This window comes from Misgurnus anguillicaudatus, unplaced genomic scaffold, assembly GCF_027580225.2.
Source record: "Misgurnus anguillicaudatus unplaced genomic scaffold, ASM2758022v2 HiC_scaffold_31, whole genome shotgun sequence".
In the NCBI taxonomy this organism is placed as follows: domain Eukaryota; kingdom Metazoa; phylum Chordata; class Actinopteri; order Cypriniformes; family Cobitidae; genus Misgurnus; species Misgurnus anguillicaudatus.
In genome coordinates, this window is record NW_027395281.1 from 5,498,656 (window position 1) to 5,523,541 (window position 24,886).

At 40.1% G+C, this 24,886-nt stretch overlaps 3 protein-coding genes across 7 annotated transcripts in view; 1 reads left to right on the plus strand and 2 right to left on the minus strand.

Annotated features, from left to right (window-relative positions):
* Nucleotides 1-4,633, minus strand: part of celsr2 (cadherin, EGF LAG seven-pass G-type receptor 2) — a 47,796-nt gene extending 43,163 nt beyond the window's left edge. The window contains exons 1-2 of one of the 2 annotated variants that reach the window (XM_073865534.1): nt 4,493-4,633; nt 200-3,774 (exon numbers count right to left, since the gene is read on the minus strand). In XM_073865534.1, coding sequence (XP_073721635.1) covers nt 200-3,734 — 3,535 coding nt within the window. In that variant the 5' untranslated portion in view covers nt 3,735-3,774; nt 4,493-4,633. Of the gene's footprint in view, nt 1-199 lie in introns of both variants that reach the window. The other variant, XM_055217384.2, reaches the window with a different exon arrangement.
* Nucleotides 4,634-5,757: 1,124 nt separating this feature from the next.
* Nucleotides 5,758-15,575, minus strand: capzb (capping actin protein of muscle Z-line subunit beta). Of its 2 annotated transcripts, XM_073865535.1 has the most exons (10): nt 15,416-15,575; nt 10,273-10,362; nt 9,480-9,601; nt 9,275-9,388; nt 9,058-9,199; nt 8,783-8,899; nt 8,363-8,428; nt 7,701-7,777; nt 7,421-7,522; nt 5,758-6,516 (listed from the first exon to the last, which is right to left on the minus strand). In XM_073865535.1, the coding sequence occupies exons 1-9, from the start codon at nt 15,416-15,418 to the stop codon at nt 7,429-7,431; spliced, it is 825 nt and encodes a 274-aa protein (XP_073721636.1). In that variant the 5' UTR covers nt 15,419-15,575; the 3' UTR covers nt 5,758-6,516; nt 7,421-7,428. The 2 variants fall into 2 exon arrangements, with proteins under 2 accessions (XP_073721636.1, XP_073721637.1); XM_073865536.1 differs by lacking the exon at nt 7,421-7,522.
* A 3,175-nt stretch (nt 15,576-18,750) lies between these two features.
* On the plus strand, nt 18,751-23,412 carry nbl1 (NBL1, DAN family BMP antagonist). 3 transcript variants are annotated; one of them, XR_012368556.1, is made up of 5 exons: nt 20,175-20,415; nt 20,996-21,176; nt 21,257-21,368; nt 22,289-22,654; nt 22,984-23,412. XR_012368556.1 is itself a non-coding variant. In XM_073865516.1 (4 exons), exons 2-4 carry the CDS (start codon nt 21,004-21,006, stop codon nt 22,544-22,546), a joined length of 543 nt encoding a protein of 180 aa, XP_073721617.1. In that variant the 5' UTR covers nt 18,751-18,845; nt 20,996-21,003; the 3' UTR covers nt 22,547-23,412. The 3 variants fall into 3 exon arrangements, 2 of the variants coding, with proteins under 2 accessions (XP_073721617.1, XP_073721615.1); XM_073865516.1 differs by lacking the exon at nt 20,175-20,415 and adding an exon at nt 18,751-18,845 and having other exon boundaries at nt 22,289-23,412; XM_073865514.1 differs by having other exon boundaries at nt 22,289-23,412.
* The last annotated feature ends 1,474 nt before the right edge of the window (nt 23,413-24,886 follow it).

Genomic DNA, 24,886 nt, shown 5'->3' on the forward strand with positions numbered 1-24,886 from the left:
ACCTGAGATCTATTAAACCAACACTTCTTCTATCCCACAGAGACACGAGGACAACTTTCCCTTTTCATTTATTAATACTGAAACTCTCTCTGTAAGAGCAAAGGTCATCTATTATACATCACTGAGAGGCACACAATCAGACTGTTAATGCAAGAGTGTCACGCAAGCGTTCAAGACAGAGAAACATGCAGATTCTCACCTGAGACTGAGATCCTCATGGACGCTTCCAGTGGCCTGTTGTTATCCAGGGCTTGGCTGAGTCGGATCTCACCGGTGCTCCGATTCAGAATCACCAAGTTCAGTTCATTTCCGGCCTCAAAGCTGTAGCGAAGCTGATCGGAGACGTCTGGATCGCTGGCCGGGATCCGTCCGATGACCCCAGATGGGAAGCTGTTGGTTTTATCGGTCACATAATTGTTAAATATAATCTGGAAGTTCTTGAGGATGGGAACATTGTCATTTTTATCAATAAGTTTGATGTGGACCGTGGCTCTGCTGACGAGTGGAGCGGACGTGGCCTGGACCACGATAACATACTCTGAACGCGTCTCATAGTCGAGATCAGTCAGAGCGGTGAGCTCTCCAGAGAAAATATCTAGCTGGAAGATCTCAGGGATGTTGCCTTCCACGATCTGGTACATGATCTGAGCGTTGCTGCCTTCGTCCGGGTCTGATGCGGAGATGTAGGCCACCACGAGCCCGATGGGGCTGTTCTCTTCCACGAAGATATCAAACTCATCCTTCTCAAATACGGGCGGGTTGTCATTTACATCCAGAATGGTCACTTGAATGTCCACTGGGGTCTTGAGTGCCGGCACTCCTTTATCAACCGCGAACGCTTGGAGATTATAGATGGGTGTGTTTTCTCGATCCAGACGTCGTAGAGATCGCACGATGCCTGACGTGGACTCGATAATGAAGTCGCCATCACCATCTTCTCCCCCTTGAAATGTATAAAACACTCGTCCGTTGAGACCGGAATCTCGGTCGGTTGCGGACACCTGCAGAACGCTGGTGAACACGGGGATGTCCTCCATGACAGAGCCGAAGTAACGGTCTCGCAGGAACACAGGTGAGTTATCGTTCACGTCATTCACCAGGATCTCCAGATAGGTGGTGTCCGACTTCTGCGGGATGCCGTTGTCTCGAGCTGTGATGGCCAGCGTGTACGAGACTTGGTCCTCGTAGTCCAATTCCATCTGGGTGGTCACAGCGCCGCTGTCAGGGTCGATGTTAAACTGCGGAATGCTGTCATCCATGAAGTACGTAATTCGAGCGTTTTCGCCCGTATCCTCATCCGTGGCGCTGATCATAACTACAGTCGTGTCCACGGGACGATCTTCATTAATGTTGACCGTGTAATGGGAGCTCTGGAAAACGGGCCTGTGTGTGTTGGCGTCCGTAACATTGACGTAAACTTTGGCCGTGTCCACGCGAGTGCCATCAGACGCCGTGACCGTGAGGACATACTGTCTTTCCAGTTTGTAGTCCAGTGGCAGCGCGAGTGTGATCAGGCCTCCACCGCTCTGACTGGTGATGGAGAAGCGGTTTCTTGTATTTCCACTGGAGATCTGATACGTCACCACACTGTTAATATCTTGATCGACAGCGGACACCGTGACGACACTCGTTCCTACGGCCGCATCCTCGTTCAGACGCATGTAATAGGCCTTCTGTGTGAACTCGGGGTTGTTGTCGTTGACATCTAAAATAGTCATGCTAATGCTGGCAGATGAAGACATAGCTGGCGTTCCGTGGTCACGAGCTTCCACCCCAAAGTTATAAAAATCCACGCTCTCTCTGTCCAGTTCCGAAGCCACAACGATCCATCCCGTGCTGTTATTGATAGTAAACGGGAAGTTGGGAGTGGTTTCTGTGAGAAGGTATTCCAGACGTGAATTATCTCCAGCGTCAGCATCCACGGCTTGAATATGGATGACAGAATATCCCACGGGAACATTCTCCAGCACCGTGGCCTGGAACGGTGTGCTGACGAAAATGGGGGCGTTATCGTTGACGTCCAGCACCTGCACTGTGACGAGGCCAGTGATGTTGGACAGAGGAGGACGTCCACCATCTTGCGCTCGAATGCGAAGCGTGTACTCCTTATTCATCTCGTAGTCCAGTTGACTCACCAGGTCTAGTTTACCTGTCTGAGCATCGATGTAGAACTGACCCCGGGTGTTACCGCTCATGATGCTAAAATGGACCATGGCATTGTTCCCTCTGTCCTGGTCAGTGGCGGTCACCTGCAGGATTTCAGTGTTGGGCGTCTGATCTTCAGGAACCTGAACCACATAGCGCTTCTCACTGAATTGCGGTGCGTTGTCGTTATCGTCCTCCACCACGATGTGCACAGTGGCCGTTGCGCTGCGAGGACCGGGGTCACGACCTTGGTCATTCGCTTCGACCAGCAGTACATAGGCTTCAACTGTTTCCCGGTCGACCGGCCCTCGAGTGCGTATGACGCCCGACCGGGAATCGATCTCAAACACGCCATTAGTGCCGTTGTTGTTGAGCAAATGATAAAGGATGTTTCCGTTAACGGGGGCATCTCCATCTGTAGCGCGTACGGTCAGGACCTCATAACCGATCTCCAGATTCTCCCTCACACTCTCTTTATAGTCCTGCTGTTCAAACACAGGGTCGTGATCATTCGTGTCGCTCACTGTCACCGTAAGAGTGGCCATCGCAGTGCGGCGTGGTGTCCCATGATCTACTGCAGTCACCCTAAACACATGCGTGTCCTTGGTTTCTCTGTCCAGTATGTCAACGGTGGAAACGACTCCACTGACCGGGTCGACCGCAAAGAGATTACTGGACCGACTGTCAAAAAGTGCTTCCAAAAAATACTCCAGCCGCCCGGCGTCGCCTTCATCCTGGTCAACCGCTTTCAAAACAACAACAGAAGTCCCGGCTTCTTGATTCTCTGGGACGGACACCTGATACATGGGGGGTTGAAACTGAGGGTTATTGTTGACTGCTCTCCTGCGCCTGCTCAACAGACCTGAGTCTGAGCGCGCGGCCCGCTCCAGTAACTTCATCAGGTGAATTTGAGTGAACGGGCCGCGACCCGCGCGCCAATGCGCATACACGAAACGCGTTTGTTCGCCTCGCTCTCGTCTCGCGCATCGCAGGTGAAACTCAATCAGAGAGTCACGGGTGAAACAGAACGGCGCGGAGGCGAGCATCCGTCCGTCAGCAAAGTAAAATCCCGCTGAAGTCCCGCTCACGTTACAGGATAACCTGTGCGACGGGTAACCGGGTAACACATCAGACACCCGGAAGACAACGGAGCCCGCCTCGGTGCACCCCGATCCTTCTGATAAACTTATAACTTCCACGTCCACTTGTTCTTTACGTTTGCGTTTGTTTGCACAGTTCCTGCCGTGCACGTGCACATCATACTGACTGGTTAAGAGGTGTCTGAAACCGGACTCGTTGTCCGCGCAGTCCACAACCGCGTACACCGTGAACGGGTTCGAGGGAAGCGCGTGGCACTTCACAGAGTCCGAAAGCGCGAGCACACCCGCATCATCCAGGCGCAGAAAACTCTCGGCGAATCCGGGCAGGATGAGCTGCTCCAGTGAGCAAGACGCGCCGCTCTCCAGCGCGATGAGCGCGGCGCCCGGTCCCGCATCTTCACTCAGATGAACGACAAAACAATCCGCGACCCACGGGAGTTTAAAGAAACCGAAAACAAAGAGCAACAAATCCCACGGTGTGCCGAACATCGCTCCTGTGTGTTGCGCGTCCACGGCGAGTGAATTAAGCCTAGTTTATGGTCGCCGCGTCCGCAAGAGCGCGTTGGTGCGCGCGGCAAAAATGACGTCAACGCGGAGTGGGCGGTCGCGCGCGTTGGGTGCGCGAGACCCCATTTCGCGTGGCGCTGTGCACGGCATTTTTTGTAACTTTCCGCGCGGCTCCGCATCCGAAAATGACCGAACTCGAGGCGATTCTGTCCGAGCAGGCAAGCCTGTGACGTATCTCTTTGATAAATCCAAGCAAAACAATGTATATATTTATCTGACACTCTGGAAGTAAAGTATAGAAACTTTGCAGTTTAAAACACGAATTATTTTACATGAATCAGAATGTTTGGCTTATATTTGTATTGAATGAACCACTGGATGAGGAATAAAATATAAACCTTAAGATGTCTGTACTGTTTGTTTAGTAAAAACGTTAATGAAATGATAATGTTTAATAAAGACATATTTAAAAGATTGTTGTTTTATTCATGTTCTCATATTTATATATATCAAACTCTAATGTTAAAAGCAGTAAGGTTGTTCCAGCGGACGACTTCTTCTATCCTCTTCTTTGTGTTTGTTTTTGACTTTATTGCTCGCGTCGCCGCCTGGTGGTTAAAAAAATAGTGCAACGGCGAGCGCGTTAACTATAAACGCCTCGTCCGTTTGGTGAGACGCGCGCGCGATCCGCGGAGGCTTGCGTTGCGGACCAAAGCGCGAGTATAACCAGCCCTTTAAACGCAGTTTATCGCCTCAAACTTTGCGTGTGGAGTCTCCATGCTGATCTGCGGGCGCGCGCACACCTTCAGTGAATGTGGCTCGTGAGAGTGGGGAAGGGGGGCATCTCATTTACATAAACCTGGAAATAAAGAGAGAGAGGGGGTGGTGTGGGGTTTGGTATGGATGGGGGCAGATCTTAAAAGAGTGAATGAAACTGCCCCAGCATGCACGAGCTCAACAAATCCTTTTAGTGATTCAAAGAGAAAGAGAATCGAATCAAAAACTAAACGATTAGACTCACCTTTGAATCTGAATCTTCATTTTTTTTAAATATAATTTTTTAGTTCTTTATAAAAAACGAGGAACTTGTTAAAACAAAACAGGCAAATAGCAAAGATCAGACAGAAATACACAAACAGATTTTTATGTTTTAAGACTTTTATGAAACGGAAATGATAAATCGACACAATCAAATAAGTTATTTCGCTCTGCAGTAAAACACAAAATACATCTTGTATAAAACAATGGAAATGTCTTACACACAACAAAAATTTTTTTTTGTATTTATATTGACTAAATAATAAATCAATTAATATGATCAAATATCTTCAGGGATCTCTAAATCAACTTTTAGTCTACTTTGGATTCTAGTCGTTTATGTTTATAATAATAAAGCTTCATATGTTAAATGATGTTCAGATGATGTGACGTCACTCCAGCGCCATCTGCCGTTAGCTCTCTGTCACTGCACATCACTCATTTATTTACTGTTTACTATTACGCGTGCGCTGTTGTGCAAGATTTAAATCAATATTTCAAATTTATACACAAAAATACAACAGCTATATAGTGAAATACAAGTATCTTAAAAAATTAACCCCTTAGCATTCATGTAAAAGGCTTAAAACCGTCTAAAAAGGACACTTATTGCACCCGTTGTGTTGATTAAAGGGTTTACGTCATTTAAATCAGCTTTCCAAAGATATGTGACATGTTTAGCTTTTGTTTTATGTCATGTGTTCATCTTACGGTACATTGGTTAAGTGTTTAAAGCTGTTTTTGTTTGCACTTTGCACTTTATTTTTACCTCTTCAGTGCAATTGAAGTTGAAAACAGCTTAATTTATATTTTACTTAACATATCACTCAAATTAAACAAGATGAAGATATTCAAATATTTCCTCATCAAAACAATGATTTAAATGTGAAAATTTAAAGTTCTTAAAAAAGACACATAATCAAATAAGATCAAGTTGATAAATCTGTGAAATAAAAACAAAGCCACGTTGAGTTTTCTGTTTTTATTGTTGCCGGAGGCCCCTAATACAACATAAACCGTAAAGCTTTTACAAAAAAAAAACAAATATTATTGATAATCCACCCAGATGAAAACAATGAAACTGTCTGATGCTCCCAAAGAGAGAGAGAGAGAGCGAGCGAGAGAAAGAAGGAATATATGTGTGCTGTTTTTGCATGTTACACACAGATTCACAACACACACCCAAACACTCACACAAACGCACACACGCTTATCTGTGTGGACTCAAGCAGAAAGTTTAATATTAACAGCAAGATTATTAAATGATAATACATACATGTGTGTGTATATTTATATATATATATTTATATAATCACCACCTCTCTGGAGCTCCTCATTCATTTCTGACATGTACACATGACGGGTGGATAAAACCAAACAAATAAACCTGTTCTGATGAGCGGAGAGAAGCCCCGCCCCCATGTTGTGATGTCACTGAGAGCCAATCAGACAGAAACAACCAGCACTGTCTTAATACTAAATGATTACAGAGAGAGAGAGAGAGATACAGGTGCGTTAAAACTTAAGCCGAAAATACAAAAACAAAAAGCGTGGTGTTTTTCTCCTGTTGATGAACAGACAGATGTGAGGCAGACAGACAGACAGACAGAGAGTGAGACGGACTGATGACGGTTTCTAGCTTTGCTGTTTGCGTTGGATAAGTGCGTTCCTCAGATCGTTCTTCAGAGCCTCCTGCTTCGATTTATCCGCCAGCGTCTGAACGCTCCTAAAAAACAACAACAACAGCGATTACAACACAGACAGAAAGACAGAGCTCAACACATCTCAGAGATTTATAACACACAGACTTTTAAAGTCAAATACACAAAAACACATCCAGGTCAAAGAAAGTCATATAAGAAGAGTAAATGTGTCTTTGCATCATGACAATTAAACGGATGATTTTAATTAAATCAACAGCAAACTGCATTACAGGGATGAGAAAACAAACAATTTAACAAAAAATATTGATACAGGAAATCTCTGAAAATATTTTGTTAAGTGCATGCTTTATTTCAGAAGATGTGAATATTATCTGTAATTCTCCTTTCATCCTGAAGATGTCGCCATCGTACAAGTTGCTTCACTTAAAAATGAGAAATGTTACAGTAGCCAATAAAAGGCAACGATATTAAATTAATTTCATGTTCAGATGCAATGATGGTAAAGATGAGGTACACACATATTATGAATACGCCATTTAAAGGGCCTGCTGATGTTAAATGTAGGAAAACATTGATTTAGATTGTGTTCACTATGGAGTTGATCATGAACATTCATGAATGCTGCATCCTTAATAGTAATGTTTAAACATATAAAACGACATATTAATAAAAAAATTTGATGTGAAATATTCTCCAGATATTCTTTGACAGATTGATCAGATGAGTGTTTCGGCAGATGATCACGTCCCGTCTACACGAGAGAGACGAGGTTGACACTAAAATAAAGTTTGAGATCCACTGCATTACGTTCATCGATCAAACAGCAGCTTCAGATTAAAGTCAACGTTTACTGATCCCAGACCAGATCACTGGAGGTTTGTGTCGTTACCAGAATGCACCTGCATGCGGTTAGTCTAAACAGTTAGTTAATGAAAGTCACGCGCACACACTGATGTGTCTCTGTACCTCTGACCCTAATCAATGTAGATCTGACGCTGGGTCAAAACCTGAGATAATTCCCTCTGCAACTGACGATACTTTTGATTATCAGGAAGAGATTCAATAGATCTGCAGCCCAACCATCAAACAAACAAACAAAAAGAGGAATGAAGATGGTCAAAGAAAAAGAGAGAGAGTGAAAGAGAGAGAAATTAAACTGAATTGAAAGTAGACAGCACAGATGAGGAATCATATTGAATTGAACGGATCCACAGTCACATGACCAAAACACACACAGTTGTCATACCTCAGACCGTTGACGATGTCTTTAGTCTTGCCGAAGTAAATCTCATTCAGGGTGGATCGGATCTTATTTTCCATATCCTGAGACAGACAGAGACAGAGAGACATGAGCAGGTAGTTTAAAGGTAAGATGAAACTGATTATATAATAAATCAATACACAGCAGACTTCACAATCATCTTCATCTTGCACAGTTTCAATCTTTCTCTCATATCATTCATGCAACTTTATTTAAAACTTTTACATCAAAACCTACATGGATCGTAGAAGTGTGTTTGAGTTTATCTGGTTAAAATTAACCAGTAGTTTATGTGAACCTAATGATGTCAGTCACCACACATGTAAACAAATATAATCAACACTGATCAATATCAGTAAGTGTGCGTGTGGTGCATGTGTGCATATAGTGTGTAGTGCATGTGTGTGTAGTGCATGTGTGTGTATTGCATGCATATGTGTGTGTGGTGCATGTGTGTGCATGTATGTGTGTGCATGTGTGTGTATTGCATGCATATGTGTGTGTAGTGCATGTGTGTGCATGTGAGTGTAGTGCATGTGTATGTATTGCATGCATATGTGTGCGCGCGCATGTGTGTGTGGTGCATGTGTGTGCATGTGTGTGCAGTGCATGTGTGTGTGTGCATGTGTGTGTAGTGCATGAATTACCTCCACCAAACGCCCGATGTTTGCAATGTGAGGAGAAGACTCTCCAACCGTCTCATCTTTCTCCATCTGGAGAGAGAGAGAGAGAGAGAGAGAGAGAGAGAGAGAGACAGAGAGAGAGAGAGAGAGAGAGAGAGAGAGAGAGAGAGAGAGAGAGAGAGAGAGAGAGAGAGAGAGAGGGAGAGAGAGAGACACACACACACACAGGCATTGGTCAGTAACAGTAAACCGTGTGGTCACATGACCTGATGAGTATGTGCTGAATCAGTTACTGTCACTGCTGCTATAAATAGATGAAAACTTCTCACTGCTGTCGGTCTCATTATCTTCTAGAAACATCATACAACATCTGTAGAAACACCTGCTATCATCACACATAACTGTCTCTCTGCATCATCCGTCTATCTCTCATATCTGTCTCACCTGTCTGGTAAGACTTCCTCCGAGGTTCATGGTTCCAGAGCCGGTTTTGGTGGTTTGCAGCCACAGCATGACTGTAGATGTGAGTTTGTAATGAGCCGTACGACCGCTCGATTTCTCCTGAAACACACAATTCAACATGACTGCTGCTCTTCACGAACATCACAAAACCATCAGGAGTAATGTGAGCTCTTAAATCATTCAAGTGAAATAATAAAGATCTGGATGCTTGTAAATAAACAGACAGTGAGAGATTGATGTTCATTCTTCTGTGTTACCTGCACCTCCACCACATGAATGGAGTCCCAGCAGCCCTTGATCTTTTTAGAGCCGTCTCCCGCTTTCTTAATGAGGATCACACCAGCAAATCCATGATCCAGATCCCACAGATAGACAGAGGAAACCCCGCCCTCAAAATACCTGACAGGAGCAAAACATGTCAATCACAGGCATCTGACCAATCACAGCGCTTCATGTGTGTGTGTGTGTACTCACAGGTCTCTGTATTGGTCAAAAGCGTTGTTTGCTTCAACCTCCAGCTTACGAAGTCGAGCGGACGGCATGGCGCCATCATCTATCGGAGGCTCATATTTATTACTCCAGGGAGATCTGAGATCAGACATAATACAGTTGCACAAAATTCAACAATAATACAATATTTTACAAAAAAATTGTGAAGATAAAAGTTTAGGAGTCTGACCTGTAGGAGTCACCATCGCGGTTATAATCACACAACAGATAATCTTTCCCAACAACTTTATCACGAGCGATTTTCAGAGGCTGATCCACAGACGACAGGAGATCTTCACACAGACTGGGCACCTACACAAACACACACAGACGCACACACAGATGAAATGATTTAGCTGCCGTGTGAATGTTTTCTGGATCTATTGAAACATCAACATTTATGAGCGTCACAGACAGAGAAGTAATTTCCTCCTCATTAAAGACGTGTGAAGGTGAAAATCACACATTCACTAAACACAGCCGACGGGAAACATCTCATCCAACCCTGCTGTGTGACTGACACATACAATAATAATTCATAACAACACACTGAGAGAGACAGACAGATAAAGACAGACAGAGACAGACACAGACAGGTGGAGGAGGTGTGACAGGTGTATGTGAGAGTAACACAACTGTGTAAATGAAGGAAACATTATGAGCGTCTTGAGATCTTATTGAACACAAAATGAAGTTTAATCTATAAAGAACTTTAAACACAGATGAGAAACTGCTTTCACTTCAATCAAAACAGATAAAGGATGAAGTTTAACTTTGATTTAAAGCAAACAATGAGTTCACCGTGAGCTTTGTGTTATACTGAAGATCTTAACTTTGTGTTGTGTTCACACCAGACGTGAATGAAGACAATAAATCGCACACAGTTGGACACATGAACATTTTCAGTTAACTCTCATCATTCACACGCGACATTCAGACACAAGTATATAACACAACACACACACACACTCACAAACACTCACCAGGTCGATGAGGTCACTGAGATTCTTCTCAATCTGTTGTGGAGGCAAACGCCTCATCAGATCCAGAGCACAATCCAACTGCTGGTCATTCTGTAGACACACAAACAACAACAATAACAACACAACTCATACTCATGTGATAATATTCTGTTATGAGATATTATTATTTTATATTACACACATCTGTTTTCATTATGTTTATGAAAATATGCATGCACACAATCATGTTAAATGTGCGTGCAAGAGACACACAACTGGAGAAATTAACACAAACACACATCAGATGAATCCTCACTGATCACAATCACAACAATCACTCACAGACCAGAACCGAACTGAACCCAGACCAGTCTCAACAACACCTTCTGCTTCTGACACTGAGTTTACGTGTGTGTGTGTGTGTGTGTGTGTGTCTGTGTGGTGACCTGAGATTGAGACCACCTGCTCAGAGTCTGTTCAAGTCTCTTTAGTGTAAACGTGTTGTGATCTGTAGTGTGTGTGTGTGTGTGTGTGTGTGTGTGTTGTGTAGTATGTGTTGTGTAGTTAGTGTAGGTGTTTAAGAGAGTGTGTCACAGCAGTGGATGTAAATATTAGGTGCTGCTGATGAAAAGAGGAGAAATTCAGTACTAACTGGCTGTTAATGCAGAAATCCTTTGATAAATATTTGGGTTAGTTAAGAACAGACGAGTCATTCAGTGTTTTAAACTAGAACAGTGTTTCTTTACTTAACCTAAAGCTCAACTCATCAATGACGGGTTTGATTTCCAACTACAAACATTTAATCTGTCAAATATTCATCTCGTAACAGCCAACAAACCTCACGGCTACAAACACACATCAATGTGTGTGAGAATAAACACCAACACAAATGAAAACACAAAGATGATCCTACAATGATCTTTACTACATTACTTTATAAATCATCTAAAACTAACACAGATGAAACAATAAAATCCTCTTTAAACCCGTTTAAGTGTTGTTTGATGTTTTGTTAAGTATATGTTGTTGTGTGCGTTGTATTGCAGTATTCGGGTGTTTTAAACATTGTTTAATATATACAATTTTACTCACCATTCTATGTGTTAGAGGCGAAGTATGTATAAGTTTATAAGTAAGTATTTCACACACCAAAGCGCTGGAGTTTGACTATGTTCACACTTTAAGTTTAAATCTGATGTTTGTGCACATCTGATTTGACCGACTGTCTAAACTGCATCGTATCACAACTCTTCAGGTCCAATGTGTGTCCTGTAGCACTTTTTAGTTTTCCAGAATAGTTTAGCAGTAATTTCTATAGACGGTTTCAGCAGTAACAACATAAACAAATGGCTTTCGTAGAACAAACATAACTTCTGGTAAACTCCACAAAGGATCAATAACCTCATAAGAGTCCTTTAAGAGCAATTTTTTCTGATAACAAGCTAAAAAGTAGATTACCTCAGTTCATATTTCACACACAGAGCTACTGAAGGAGAAACAGCCAATCAGAGAAGAGCTCAACATTATTATTCATGACTCTTTCAAATAAGGTCATAATAGCTGAATTCATGACATTTTTTCAGCGAGCAGGTCAAATGACACAAACGGGTGAACTTATGTGTTTAAACTGACTCACAGTCGCACAATAATATTACAGCTGCTTGTGTTGTTACTGAAGATGATCAAAAGGGTTTTCTCAGATATTTCAGAGCAATTTGATTAAATACACTTTCACATCCTCACTAAATGAGAGACAGAGAGCAGACGCTTTAGTTTTATAAATAAGTTTAAAAGTGGGTTTGTGTTATAAGGACATTACACATTAGATCAGTATGTTGTCAGTCAAGCATTATCATACTAACGGTGAGTTGCTAACTAATTTGTGAAGTAGATAACTTACTGTAAAACTAATAAACTATGACTTCATAAGTTTCCCTTTTTAATACAAGTCAAATAATTTTTGTAGTTTACTGTTCAGTGCACTGATGTCAGACTCATTTTCGATAATAAAATTTATTGTTAAATTGTTAAACACGCCTGCCTATATTAAATTTCTTTGTCACATCAATATAAGTGTTAGATCATCACATTTGAGTGATAACTGCATTTATTTATATGCTTATTTATATGTAGTGCTGCTGGGCAAATATTAATCGCATACAAACTAAAAGTGCATTTCTGCAGAATATATACAAACATATATACAGTTCAGAACACAATATAAAATATATAAAAATATAATTACACACAGCTAGGGCTGGAACGACGCGTCGACGTAGTCGATTACGTCGATTACGTAATTACGTCGATTTGCCGGAAATGCGTCGATGCGTCGCATTGTTTACGTTTTCAAATGAAGGCGGCTTCAGCTGCAGCTCCGACCGGATAATACAAGTGTTATACCAAACAGCCAGAACGTGATCAAAAGTGTGGGAATACTTTAAGCAGAGACCAAATAAAACACATACTGTGTAAAACTAAAATGGCATACCACAGCAGCGCAACATCTGTGCATGATCATCTTAAAAGAAAACAACCTGGAGCTCTCCGACCTCAAAATGACGCGACGGCAGCGTAAGTATTTGAATTTTTACAGTAAGTTTTTATACAACAATAGAATCAATGCAGGCATATATTGTGCTTAATACCGCTGTGTTTACATCTTAGTTTAATACGAGCTGCGAGACGCCTGACAGACACGACTTTGCATCGCGTCTGGGCAGTATGTTGAAACAGTAAATAAAGAGCGGGACATGTTTAACTTTTTATATTAAGAAGTTATGAAATAATAAGTTACTGTTACACTGAGATAGGCATGTGCCCGCGTGCACTGAAAGCCAGCTGGCAGCGCGGAGTTCCCATAGCTTATTTTTTTGCTATGTGCGCAGATATTATAAAAGCTCGTCTCGTTTGGTATTCCTGACATGCGTTTATTTAAAGTAACAGCAGCGTAAACGCCGTTTATAAAATATTAGAAGATCATGCTAACTAAATTTGTATTTACCCGAGACTTAAGAAAAGTTAAATGTTAAAGTTGATGCTAAATGAGAATGCAGTAACGTTACTACTGATAGTAATAATATTAACAGTAATAATATAATGGTTACATTTTATAATAAGGGTTCATGAATCACAATGAACTTATTTTTACTTCAGTCTGAACTAATGCTGAGTAAATGCATGTACTAATCATAAACTAATGAAGAGTCATCATTAAGTACAACATGACATGTTTTTTAGTTAATGTATTAATAAACAATGATTTCATGTGAGTCATTTTGTAGTTTATGATGACTCTTCATTAGTTTATGATTAGCACTAGGGCTGGAACAATAAAGAGCGGGACATGTTTTTATATTAATAAGGAGTTATTATTCAGTTTGATTTATTTTTATTTTACTTCTTTAATATTAATATATTTTATTTGTTTAAGGTGAATAATGCCCCTTTTGCACTGTTTATGTTAGGCTGAATTAATGTTGGACTTGTTTTTATGTGATTTGTTATATTTTCCTTGGCACTGGCACTGTTTGTGTATTTGTTTAATTGAGAAAATGCTTCAATAAAATGTTGGCATTAATAGCAGATGTTACATTTATTATAAAAAATCTTTAGACTATTCGATTAATCGAAAAAATAATCGATAGATTAATCGGTTGAAAAAATAGTCGAAATTTGCAGCTCTACACACAGCACACACTCATATATTATACAGAAACAAACTTTTATTTTGTATACGATTAATCTTTGCCCAACACTATTTATTCCGATTTGATACCGATAACCAATAACTCTTTATTTTTGGGGGCCGATAACCGATATCTATAGGCCGATAAATATTCATATTAATTTCACAATGAAAAACTCCCAGACCGCGGACATCTTGTCTTTGTGCTAGACTAGCATACTCTTCTTAAGATCGCAACATGTGTCATCTTCGTGCTATTTCACAGAAAGCACCAATCAAAACTCCACATGGCCAGCAATGAGCAAGTGAAGTGGTTCAACAAACCAAAATAATCCATCATTCATCGGCTTTCATTTATCGGCCTAATTTTGCTATCAGACCGATAACGATAATATTAAAAATAAGCAGTTAACGGCCGATAATGATATGTCGGCCGATATATCGTGCATCCCTACTATTTATATCTAGTATATTGTGTTAATGTATTACATACATAAAGAATATCGATCGATATATTGTTATCTGTCCTATTTACTGACTAATATCGGTATCGCCCAAACATATCGCATATCGGTTGAGCTCTAGTAAAACATCAGATTTGGACTAAGAGTGTGAACGCAGACAAAGTGATTTATATTTATCAACCCAGCAGTTCATCAATCCTTAGTGTGTATTGTTAGTAGTAGTAATAGTAGTAGTAGTAGTATTAGTAGCCTAATGGTAATGCTGCAGGTGTAGAAATGTACATAAACCAGATATTAATAAATTAAAGTGCTTAATTGTTGGCACTGGCACTTATAAACACTAAATTGAAAAATTGAAATAAATAGGCTTATTTTTTGGAGCCAAATGTCAATACCTCTGTTTTTTTTTAGAAATAAAAGCCAAATGCTTGAACACTTTACAGCCACGTCATTTTCGTTATGAATTATTTGTTTTGGTTGTTTAAACACACACACACAAAATTTGTATCCGATTACTCGATCGATTGAGTGCTAGATTAATCGATTACAAAAAGAATCGATAGCTGCAGCCCTACTACCCTTTAATAATAATTACTAGTATCTATTTTTAAAGAAACACTGAAAGCAACCCCACCAGTCTCAAGTTCAGTTTAAAACGCCAAATAAGCATTCGTGCAGTTTTAGTATTTAAAGAGATTTTCACCAACATGAGCTGATCTCGAGGATAAAAATAAAAACAGTGCATCAGTCTGGCGAGTAAACTAAAAATATGATTAACAAATGGCGCTCCTATTGCCAAGCAGTGTGTAGTGTGTGTGTAATTTAGTGTGTGTAGGGTGCAGTGTGTGTGTATATTTCTGCAGTGTGTATTGTTAGATTAGTTATTATTATAGTGTGTGTTGCTGAGTTTGTGTGTGTGTGTTGTGGGGTTTGTGTATCAGGTTCTGGGAGGCGCTCCTCGTCTCTTCCTAAAACGGGCATCGACCCAGAGTGCCAATAATGTTCCTCTTACCATCTCTGCGGCGTCTGTGGAGCTCGAGCCTGCGGCGGGGTTCGGTTCGGTTGTGTTTTTCTGTGTTTATGGACGAGATTCGGCTTCGACTCTGTGACGGAACCCAGCCCTGTCAGCGCTTCACTTCCTCATCCGGGACACTGTGGGGGGAGGGGCGGACACACACGCAGACGCTTGCATATCCGGGTCATTCTGCTCCTGCAACCCACCAACCAATCACTGGCGCTTTAGTAAGGCATGGCCAAATATAGAAGAAGAGGGGCGTGGCATTTATGAGGAGTGCGTAGCGGACGGCAGGGGGCGACAGACAGCAGCTCTGCGATCAGTAACTGATGTGAACTTTTTAAAGTAACATTACACAATATAAACATTTAATAAACAAAGATAACAAAGTTATCAAAGAGACAAGTCTGGATAGATATGGCCACACATTGATTTATTAAAGTATATATTATTATCTTGTATTTAAGTCAAGACTTTGTCTTTATTTTTTGCTGAACCATTATAATGATTCAAAATGATCTTGTGCTGTGATTTAATTACACAGAATTCATGATAAATAAATGTATTTTAAAAATATATAAAATTGAGGGCCCCCTTGGCATCATCTCGTGGGCCCGAGTTTGAGATCCACTGATCTGATGGGCTTTAATGATCATTAAAAGGAGTTGTGTTTTTGTGTACAGATTTACATTTAATCTTGGCAGATACTTTACAAAAGTATATTTCCTGTAATCTGGGATTTGATCCCATAACCTTTGTGTTGCTGGCTCTACCAGTTAAACTAAAGTACTTTGATAATATTCACATCTTGATTCATGAGTTCATATAATCTCATTTTTGCTGATATCAGAAATGTTTTTTGCTGAGGGCCCGTCTGGAATCAAACCCGTTTGGATCAGTGCGACCCGTCTGGACACGTCGACTGAAATTACCATTAAACCCTGAAGCTTCATTCCAGTTCACTCTTCAGTAACTCTGTAAAGATGACAGCTTTATCACAACACTGATGCTTTCAGATGAATGTGTGTGTCAATCAAACTTATGCACTTAAACAAACACAAACTCACTTACAGCTTCAGGACAGAAACACTTCACACACACTCACTGGCACACAATCTGAACATGTTTTATGAAAAATTACATCGTTTAGAGTTGAATCATTAGTTTGTTTCAGCAACAGCAGTAATCGTTATATTTTCTTCAGAAATAAATGTTTTGTTATTTTGGGAAATTTCTGTATTTGACATATAAATTAATGTTGTGTGTCTGTCAGTTGTATGTGTGTAAGCATGTGTGTGTGTGTGTATTTCATCCACACTGTGTGTTTTTAATGTGTGTGTTTTAACATTCCTGTCCTGATGAAATCATAAAACATCAAGAGAAAAAGAGAAAGTTCAGACTGATGATATGAGCTGAACACAGACTGAAAAAAATGACTTAGTATTGTTGTCTTGTTTTCAGTACAAATATCTAAAAATTCTTAAATTAAGATGGATTTTCTAAATGAGCAAAAATACACTGTGATTTTCAAGAAAAAAAATTCTTAGTATTTTTGTCTTATTTACAGTAAAAATATCTAAAAATTCTTAAATTATTCTTGATGAGCAAAACGACCCAAGAAAATAAGTGTAGTTTTAAGACCAAAAATATAAAATTTAAGTGATTTTGTGCATAAAACAAGCAAAATTTAATTTTTAAAAATTAATTAAAAAATTAAGAAAAAAGTTCAAGATTTTTTTTGCTTGTTTTATGGACAAAATCACTTAAATTTGATGTTTTTTGTCTAAAATCTAGAGTTATTTTCTTAGGCCATTTTGCTCATCAATAATTTTTTTTAATATATATATATTTTTTAGATATTTGTACTTAAAACAAGACAAAAATACTAAGTAAAAAATACATTTTTTGCAGTGCAGAGAGAAATAAAGCTTTAGCGAGAGTAGTGTAATGTCCTCAGGGCTCTGTGTGTGTGTGTGTGTGTGTGTGTGTGTGTGTGTGTGTTTGCGTGTGTGTGTGTTTGCGTGTTTGTGTGTGTTTTTAAACACATCCTGCCAAAGTCAAATCTTGAAGGTTTTAAGTCTCCGTGTTTTGTTTGTGAGAAACTTAACTTATATTGAAGTTAGTAAATGTACATGAAGCTTAACACATTGATTTGTATCATACTAGCACTACACTGTAAAGTTAGCTGTAATTATGCAGCTGGTTGCCAGTAACTTACTGTAGAAGATAAAGACTGAAAATGTTTCATGTTCATTTAACTTTGAACAAACTCTTGCCAGTAAATAACATCAATGTAAAATCTACAATAAGTTACTGGCAGATTGTTGCCAATAATACCCAGTAATACTGTAATTTATACAGACATTTTTTACAGTGTACTTATACTCTTACTGAAGTGTGTATATATAACTTATTGTATCCCATAATTCAAAGTGCTCAGCCTGACTGTCCATTTTCAAGGTGATATTGAACAGATGACCTCAGTAAGTAATATTTACGACGGTCTGTTGAATTATTTAAAAATAATGAAGACCCAAGATGGTAATGTGGCATGACGTGAAGCTCTTATACCGTTACAACAAATATTCCTCTGATGGTTATTTTACAACATTTGACCAGTCAGGTGTGCGGTTACAGAAAAATAATCAACACCCGTGAAACATTTCTTAACCAATCAGAATAAAGCATTCAAGAGACCGGTTGTATAAAGTTGAGTATAAATGCAAAATAACTGAGATCTGTCTCTAACTTTAGTGCACACTACTTTATAAATCTAACTCTAAGTGTACATGACTGTAGTGTGCAGTGTAGTATAGATTTCTCCATCAAAGACATCTGATAGGCGGAGCTGCTGGATCAGACACAGATCTCTGCTCCTTCTTTCAGGGGATGTTGTTTTGTGTTTTGTGGTTTTGTTTGACATTTTAAGTTGTGTAATAGCCGCAGCAGTGGGACGCTGGCGCTCTGAATCCAATTAAAGGACTTCAGATCGACTTCTCATGTTTCACGGGTGGAGATCTTTCACTTTATTCAAGACTCACTCTATAAAAACACAGAAGTGCAGTGAAGACAGCGTGCTATTAGAAAACACTTCATTTATGTGCTGTGGTATTTACTCATAGTGTTTTACGGTATTGCTGTAGTAGTGTAGTGGTTGTGCTGCTGGCACAAATTTAAATGCAAGAATCTAATAAATCATCATATTTATACATGTCATACCACAAGTCATTGTTATTAAAACACTCTCGTCTGTTCTTTATCATTATCTGTCATTGTGTTTACAGTATTAGCATTGATATGAAACATCTTCTCTGTGTTGAAGCTGTGCTGTTCTTCAGACGTGAGATGTTCCTGTAATGTCTACAAGTCGTCTGTAGCTGGAGGTGCTAACAGGACTTCAGATCTTCACACCTGCTGTATGCTGAAGGTAATCCAGCTCTCTCTCTCTCTCTCTCTCTCTCTCTCTCTCTCTCTCTCTCTCTCTCTCTTTCTCTGACAGGACCAGTAGATGCTTCTCAACCCTGCTGCTGGATCATCATTTCCATCTGCTTCACTTTTACTGTGTCTCTTTATTGAATATAAATGTTTGACAGGAAAACAGTCGTTGTAATACGTAATACGCTCGTTCATAATGTCGAGTCATAGCCTCAGCAAATTTGACAGCTTATGCTATTGTGTATTATGTTGTGCTATCTGTCATTTTTCTGTGCTTTTACTGCTTCTATTAATGTAAAGCTGCTTTGAAACAATTGAGTATTGTGAAAAGCGCTATATAAATAAAATTGAATTGAAAAAAAATTGAATTGTTGTGTGTGAGTGCAAAGAGTCATGATGAAATACTTACTGTGTGTGTTGTGTAGTGTGTGTATGTAGTGTGCACTAATGAGTGAGTGAGTTGGACTCCTGCTGGTCTGGAATAGAAGCCAGATTCAGCACCGGCAGGAGAGAGAGAGAGAGATGTGACGGAGAGATATGAAGAATCAAACATTAATACTGATGTACGCCAAACAATACACACACAACACACAATACACAATACACAATGCATGTGTGTGTGTGTGCATGCATGTGTTTTGTGTGTGTATTGCGTGTGTTTTATGTGTGTGTGTGTTCACACAGCCCCCTGGTGCAACAGAATCTGAAGAATGTTCCAAAATGTCGGAGGTTCAGTTTTATGACAAACAGGTGAGATACCAGCACAAGAAGCATCTACTGATGCCAAATCCAGCCGATCTTCACCTGTGACTGAGAGAGAGAGAGAGAGAGAGAGAGAGAGAGACAGACAGGTCAACATGTTTCTACCCGTCTGACAGATTGAAGTAAAGGACTGTAATCACACAGAGAGGAATTTAAAAGCTTCACGCATCACAGGAGACGAGCTGTTTAACACACTTTTACTTGTTGCTTTGATTCTTCAAGAAACACAATGACTCAGATGAGAAGTAACAGAGGTGATAATCATGATTTACTCTTTTCATTTCACTCGAGACGCTTGATAAATGAAGTCCTGTGATGTTGTGTGTCTTTAAAACAAAGAGAGACTGACCGATGACATACTGAGAGTTTAAGTTTGTACTGGATGCTGCTGAGGATTCGGATCAGATTGCAGGAGATTCAGACCTGCCAAATCCACCAACATCATCATCTGCCCGCCTTCAAACACACACACACACACACACACACACACACACACACACACACACACACACACACACACACACACACACACACACACAGAGTTCATCTGTGACCCGCCCACTGAAGACACACACACACAATACACACAACAGCGTCAGTGCAGTGTAAAGCTCGTCTCATCACAGACGGACAGACAGATTGTGTTCCTCTGTATGTGTGTGTGTGTTGTGTTGTGTTGTGTTGTTGGTGATGTAATTGTTTAACTTCATCGGGTCAGAAGAGGGCGATCGGTCCGTTTATCATCATCATCATCTGAGATCCGTCAGGAGAGATCAGACACAGAGACGCTCGCATGAACCGTGAGTTTTCCTCCTGTCTGTTGTAGATTCATGTCTTGTGGCTCATTCATTCTGCTGATGGATTTACGAGAGCGACTTTCACAGATCGGTGACAAATGACTTCTCACTTCTTCACTGTTTGTAAAGTTTAAAGGGATTTATAGGGAATGGATAGTGATGAAACTTCCCGTCCGTCCGTCTCTTTCTTTCTCACACTCGTGGAATAATGGATCAGGAATGTTATTTATGAAAACCAGGCGCTTGCTTTCTTGTGGACGTGCTGTTTTAACTGCGTCTCTTGAGTTAAGTTTGGCTTAAACCCGAGAAGGCATTTAAGACGCGTGTTTTATTAGAGTCAGGTGGTATCAGACCCGTCTCTCTCTCTCTCTCTCTCTCTCTTTCTCGGCATTGTTCTTGTGCCTCATTCTGTGGTTGCGAGCCAGAGTTTCTGGTCATGTGAAGAGCTGATTATTCTCCATCCGAGCGAAACCGGCCAGAGAGAGAGAGAGAGAGAGAGTCCAGAACATTCAACAAAGACAGATCTTATAAATGAGCTTCAGATTCTGATTAAAGTAACTGAATGATGATGATGATGTTTCAGGTATCGTGATGTGGCCGCAGGTTCTGCTGGCGTGTCTGCTGACCGGATTCTGCCGGGCGGCTCCTCACGCTCACATCAACCGTCTCGCACTCTTTCCCGATAAAAGCGCCTGGTGCGAAGCCAAAAACATCACGCAGATCGTGGGACATACGGGCTGTACGCCCCAATCCATCCAGAACAGGTTACACACACACACACACATCCTATTTCTGTTCAATACATGAGAAAGGTTTTGGGTTGTGACCTTGTTTGTGTTTTTAGGGCTTGTCTGGGTCAATGTTTCAGCTACAGCGTCCCGAATACTTTCCCACAATCCACCGAGTCTCTGGTCCACTGCGACTCATGCATGCCTGCGCAGACGCAGTGGGAGGTGGTGAGTGTGTCGCCGCAAACCTTTTGCATCTGCACAACATAACAACATGTTGGGAAAAGTAGAGGGGAGGTAAATTGGACGTAGTACAAGAACAATACCGAGAAAGAGCACTGGTTTAAATCACCACACAGCTAATACTGCAATAACAATAAACGTTTGTCACGAGAGACGCTGTTCCAACTTTCATATCTGCGTGCAATATTTCACATAAGAAAAAGCACCTTGACATTTGTTGGACTCCAGTATGAAATATGTCTCGCCGCATGCCGCGTGTCTTGTCGTGTGGTGCGCTGTAACAACTGTGAGCTGTTAGCAAACCACAATCCAGTTAAACATTGAAGCGGATGATTGATGGAGTCGTGGTGAGGGTTAACCGACTCTTTATGAGGCGTGTTGAAAGACAACAAACACGTTCATCTGTCTCAGGCGTGTTTCCACTGTCAAGCGCGAGCGTGTGAAGTTTTTGTGTATTTTGCGGTGCCGCCCTCTAGTGTTGAAGTTTATTTTGCTTGGATTCTGCAAGCGGGCGTTTGTGTGTTTAATCATCGACATATGAGAATAATCCTGTTTCGTTAATTCAACGTACCGACGCACGACGAACGTCGAGGTTGAGTTTGACATGAAAGGTTTCGTTACATGTAGACACGAACATGATTTTCTGTTTGTAGTTTAGCGTTTGCGAAATCTCTCTGAACGCTGAAGGATTCACTGTGACGGATGCTCTGCTACTGATTATGTCCTTTCATACGATCTGCAACCTAATGGAAAACAGTTCACATTTGGTAAAAAAAAACAGATTCTGGTTTGTGTTGAGAGAAACGTGCAGTAATGTGACAGCAACCCGATCTGACCCGCAACACTCACTTTAATGTTTCATATACCGCTCATCTTAATTTTGACCTCTCTCTCTCTCTCTGTAGGTGACTCTGGACTGTTCAGGAAGTGATGAAGCTCCTCGTGTTGATAAGTTAGTCGAACACATTCTCCACTGCAGCTGTCAATCATGCAGTAAGGAGGGTGGACAGGACGGGACGCTGCTTCAGTTGTACCCTTCAGAGGGGGCGCCGGAGACCCCATCCCTCTCAGACGCACAAACACACACAGACACGCAACCACAGCGCGGTCGCACACGTGCTGACTCTCCTCATTTACACCTGCACACGTCAGAGACGGGATGATGCGGATCAAACTACACTCACTTTTTATAAAAAACATCACACACTCGTCTCATATCCGCAGATTATTATGATGAAGAACTGAACAGAAGCTGGTAACGTGAATTAAAGGTTCACTGTGTAAATTTTAGTGGCATCTAGTGGTGAGGTTGCAAATTGCAAACACATAGAGAAGCTACGGTAGCCGCCACCAAAAAAACATGTCATTGACAGAGACATCTTAGTAAAAAAACTCTGTAGAAATATGGCGGCACAAAATGGCGACTTCCATGTAAGGGGACCCTCGTTGTATGTAGATAAAAACATCTCATTCTAAAGTAATAAAAACATAACGGTTCATTATAAAAAGGTCTTTATACACAACTGATAATATAGTTTTGTATATTGTTTTGCATTTCTGTCAAGAGATCCTTTTAAAAACTACACACTGCACCTTTAAGGTCCACTGTGTAGATTTTAGTGGCCTCTAGGGGTGAGATTCTGAATCACAGCTCACCCCTTCCTTTCCAAACACATAGAGAAGCTACGGTAGCCCCTACTGGACAAACACGGCATCGTCTGAGACAACATAGTGATGAAACACAAACAGTTTGTTGGTTTAGGGCTATTGTAGAAACATGACGGCGACTTTCATGTAAGGAGACCCGCGGTGTATGAAGATAAAAACAGCTCAAATATAATAGTTCATTATATACACCACTGATAATATACTTATGTTGATTGCATTTCTGTCAAGAGATCCTCCTGAAAGTTACACAATGCACCTTTAAAACAGACATCTTATCAGATCACAGCTCCTTACATTTCAATAATATCACTGTTTACAATATGAGAATAAACACACAATGCGCTGTTTTACTTTACACAAATATACTCTCACAATCACACACAGAAATATTCAGATCTATATTAATGTCATAAACACACACACATTTATTTCCTCTCTCACGCACACAAACACACTTTGTGTGTGGCTTTAATTCACTTATGTTATATTGTTTTATTAATCTCAATAAAAAAGTTAAACCCTAACATGATGTTTAAATGGTCATTATTTAAACAACATAATAGATGATCTATAATATATCTGTATTAGTGAAAGTTTCTTAAAGTCTCTTTATATTCTATAAAGTCTCTTTATGTTTGTTAAAGTGAGTTACAGTAATATTTTATCATACAGATCATTTTGTTATTTATTATTATAGACAGAGTGTTTTTACTTCCCAGACAAATGTTAAAAATACAATTAAAACAGTGCTGGTATAACAGACTAACACTTATATCTGTCTATAAGTCTCTATCTGTCTGTCTGTGTGTACAGTGATATTTCACATGTGAAGGTCATCTGGTCATAAAATGTTCTTTCATTGTGCTTTTGTCATGGTAACCATCAGAGTCTGTGATTGGTCAGACAGTGTCATATGTTGTATGTTTTTGTGTGTGTGTGTTGTATGTGTATGTGTTGTATATGTGTGTCTCAGGGTTTCTTGACTTTGAATTGTCATACAGCAGAGATTCATTCAGCACAGTAATGTCTTTGATCAGATCTAGAAGATTAATTCCTCCTTTGTTTTATAATGTTACATAATTTTTTTTAGTTTTTTCTCTTTTTTGTGTTGGGTCTGAATGTGATATGTGTCATAGACTGACAGTAAATGTAATGACTTAAGTTGATCACCAGATGCCGCTGTGAGACTCTGTACATTTCTCTCTCTCTCTCTGTCTCTCTCTTTACGTTCTCCTAATTCAATATTTCTTTGTCATAACAGAGGGAAAACCACTCATGATGTTATTACCCATGATGCTTTGCTTTGTTTCCAGTCTCTTTATCTGTCCATCACTGATGAAGTGATCTATGGCTTCATCTCAAAAACACATCAGAGCTTCAGAGAAAGTGAAGGCAAAATATAGATGAATCACAGAGATGTTGTCTATATGAGTTCCTTCTGAAATCTTATACAAGGTTTAGTCTAAAGATTATTATTTTACTCATGTATGAGACATTACTTCTGCATCATTTCAGCCGGGTACACAAAACTATTCACATTTATTAATATTTTATGATGAATATTAGATCATCCTTACAAAAAATCGCCATGTAATCATGGTACTTTCTGCCATAGTACTGGTTGTATAAAAGTTATGATTTCTTAAAATATATAGATTTTTCTAGATTTTGTACAATGTGTATTTAATATAAGAACTTTCTGGATTTCATACATTGTGTAAATAATATATAGGGTTTTTTTTAGATTTCACACACTGTGTATATACTATATGGATTTTCTGGATTTCATACATTGTGTATATAATATATGGACTTTCTGGATTTCATACATTGTG

Excerpts from the sequence above, each read along its gene's own strand:
- capzb (XM_073865535.1), bottom strand. Across the intron at positions 9,389-9,479 it reads CGCGATGGTGACTCCTACAG|ATCTCCCTGGAGTAATAAAT; the intron begins GTCAGACTCCTA and ends GTCTGATCTCAG. Across the intron at positions 9,200-9,274 it reads TTTGACCAATACAGAGACCT|GTATTTTGAGGGCGGGGTTT; the intron begins GTGAGTACACAC and ends TGCTCCTGTCAG.
- nbl1 (XM_073865514.1), top strand. Across the intron at positions 21,177-21,256 it reads CCCCAATCCATCCAGAACAG|GGCTTGTCTGGGTCAATGTT; the intron begins GTTACACACACA and ends TTGTGTTTTTAG. Across the intron at positions 21,369-22,288 it reads CGCAGACGCAGTGGGAGGTG|GTGACTCTGGACTGTTCAGG; the intron begins GTGAGTGTGTCG and ends CTCTCTCTGTAG.